The sequence below is a fragment of the Mandrillus leucophaeus genome, unplaced genomic scaffold (assembly GCF_000951045.1).
Source record: "Mandrillus leucophaeus isolate KB7577 unplaced genomic scaffold, Mleu.le_1.0 Scaffold169, whole genome shotgun sequence".
Lineage (NCBI taxonomy): Eukaryota > Metazoa > Chordata > Mammalia > Primates > Cercopithecidae > Mandrillus > Mandrillus leucophaeus.
The window spans coordinates 1,197,588-1,200,660 of NW_012101687.1; the positions used below are offsets into that span (position 1 = coordinate 1,197,588).

Here is a 3,073-nt window from a genome sequence, read left to right on the forward strand (position 1 = left end):
CGGCTCACTGCAACCTCCACCTCCTGGGTTCAAGCGATTCTCCTGCCTCAGCCTCCTGAGTAGCTGGGACTACAGGTGCACGCCACCATGCTCAACTGATTTTGTATTTTTAGTAGAGATGGGGTTTCACCATATTAGCCAGGCTGGTCTTGAACTGACCTGGTGATCCGCCTGCCTCGGCCTCCCAAAGTGCTGGGATTACAGGTGTGAGCCACCGTGCCCAGGCCTAATGTTGTATTTTTAAATGGTATGATTATACAACAGCTTTCTTTAAATCTAAGTTCACAAAAATTTGTCAGTACATCATCTGTTTTATCTCTACTGACTATAATTACCACTTGTAAGAACGTCTAACCACATTAATACCTGACAGAACTTTGAGGCCTGATTATAACTGGATATTGGGTAGCATCCAATTAAAGTATCAGTAGAGCTTGGATGTATCAAAGAAAATATTTTATTTAAGTTCCCAAAACAAACTTGAGGAGTTATGCTGGGTTTGAACTGCAGAAAAAAGGCCAAGTTAAAATAGGAAAACAAATAGTTTTCATTTGGTGGCAGCTGAAATCAAAGTATACATGTGTATACATTCTAATCCATCATCTATCCCGTGTGGCATTTTCCAAGGTTTTAAGAGTCTACCAGGCCAAACCCTTTGCCACTTTCACTGCTTTTGCTTTGCTTTTCCCCTTTCCTTTCTCTCGCTTTGCCTTCAGCCTTTTTCTTTGCCTTTGGTTCATCCATATTGGGTACTGTCCATGCTGGTCTAGAAGAGTCTTTTTGTTTCTCTTAATATCAGTCTCCATTTTCATGTCATCTGCATAAAAAGATGGAAAAACTGTTAACATCATGTATGAAAAAAAACCACCCTGTGTATTAGCATACATATTAATGCACTGAGCATATTAATGCACTGAGAACATCAGAACACTAGAACTGAAGGTAGACCGAAAATAGAGAAGAAAAAACTTTCTAAAGAATGTTGGCATGATCTTCCTTAGAATAATAATGTTAAATAGGAAACATTTAGGATGCATGCTTCTGAGTTAGTACATTAGTAGATATACGGTTCTGAGCACATGTGAGTTACAAGAACATTTCTCATATTAAGTGATTCCTTGAGTTAAGCCAGTAAGCCCACCTACACTTCTAAGGGATAGACCTTAGATGTAATGAACTGATTAGGAATGTCTGGCCATTTCTTATGAACTTGAACTAAATTAAAATGAACTGAGAACGAACTTCTAATGAACTCGATGGAGTAGTCAGCAGCAGGGTTGTAATGGGAGAGACAGGCACTCAACACAGAAGAAAGACCTGGACACATCCTGGGGCTGGCATACTTTTCCTAGCTAGGTAATACTCAGAGATCCAGCTCTACGGATAGGAGACTTGGCAGGAAGCTCAGTGCAAGCATGCTGTGGTACATCTAGAAGCTTCTCTACTGTGAAGGACACGTCCAGAGTCCTTCACTGGGACCTCTTTACCAGGATACACAAGGTCTTCTATTATCTTGACTACCTGGCATTATATTAGATATTCATCATTGTTTCCACAGTATCTAGAATAGTGTCTGGTATATAACAGCCAATCAATAACTAGGTGTTGAATGATTATTTTAGGTGCTGTTCTAGTTTATGGGGATATAGTGGTCCATATGAGCTCCTAGCTCTGACAGAGTTTACGATGTTCTGTTGAGGGGAGAATAACTAAGCAAACAGAAAGAAAACCTCAGCCAGGTATAGTATCTATAGGCATCTGTAGTCTCAGCTATTCGGGAGACTGGGGAGAGAGGATCATTTGAGGCCAGGAGTTCAAGGCTGTTGTGGGCTTGGTCACGCCTGTGAACAGCCACTATACTTCAACCTGGGCAACAAAATGAGATCCTGTCTCCAAAAAAAAAAAAAAAAAAAGAACTGGTAGGCGCTGGTACGAACACATTAAGATAATGAGGTTTTTAGGCATGACAGTGATATAATCTGATTTACCTTCTGAAAAGATCACACTGGTGGATATGTAGAAGATAAATGAGAAGGGAACAAGAGTGGAAGTGAGAAGTAAAAAGGCTCCAATAATAGTACAGGCAAGAGATGACAGCCATCTGAATCAAGGTGAAAGCAGGAGAAAAATGGATACGGATTTCTAACGTATTTTTAGGACAATCAGTAAGACTTGCTAATGGTTTAGATGTGGGGAATAAAGGAAAGAGGAATCAAGGATGACTACTAGGTTTATGGCTTAAGAAATTAGGCAGGCAGTTGAAAGAGTAGAAATAAGGAAAAACATGAACTTGAGGGTAGAGATGAGAACCAAATTGATAACACATAGATTACTAAATGTGGAGACTCCCTCAGTCTCAGTCCCACCAACCTTTAGCTCCTAAAATATCTAAGAATAGGGGCATCCAGACATTCCCCAGGCAGGACATAAAAGAATTTCCCTTTGGGGATGATGATAAAAAAAAAAAAAAAAAAAAAGACTTAACAGATTCTGATATAAGAGGTCTCCGAATAAAACCTCCTGGAGCCATTCCAATTCTTCTATACATCTAGTAGTTGATATAACCTCTCCCACACCTTGTCTCCCTCCAGCTTCCAATTATCACTGTAGTGCCGCACTTTTAAATACAAACAACAACCACTGATCACCAGACATTTGAGAAAAGCTTCTAATATGAAAGAAAGAGCCAAAAGTAAAGGAATGGAATGGCTTGGGAGGGAATTCCAAGAGGAAAGACACACAATACATACCATAGATAAAAATTTCAAAAGCAAACTGTAATTAATACCCTTAGGAAAATCAGAGAAGATATAAGCCCATTTAGAACACAGAATTCATGACTCAAGGGGCATTTACAAAACACAAAGAACACAAAGCTATGAAAAAGGAACAGTAGGCCAGGCGTGGTGGCTCACGCCTGTAATCCCAGCACTTTGGGAGGTCAAGGTGGGCGGATCATGAGGTCAGGAGATCGAGACCATCCTGGCTAACACGGTGAAACCTTGCCTCTACTAAAAATACAAAAAGTTAGCCAGGCGAGGTGGCGGGCGCTTGTAGTCCCAGCTACTTGGGA

General features: G+C 40.4%; 1 protein-coding gene across 2 annotated transcripts in view; it reads right to left on the reverse strand.

Annotated features, from left to right (window-relative positions):
- Nucleotides 1-99: 99 nt before the first annotated feature.
- LLPH (LLP homolog, long-term synaptic facilitation (Aplysia)) overlaps nucleotides 100-3,073 on the reverse strand; it is a 13,206-nt gene continuing 10,232 nt past the window's right edge. The window contains exon 3 of one of the 2 annotated variants that reach the window (XM_011976567.1): nucleotides 100-817. In XM_011976567.1, coding sequence (XP_011831957.1) covers nucleotides 639-817 — 179 coding nt within the window. In that variant the 3' untranslated portion in view covers nucleotides 100-638. The remainder of the gene's footprint in view (nucleotides 818-3,073) is intronic. The other variant, XM_011976568.1, reaches the window with a different exon arrangement.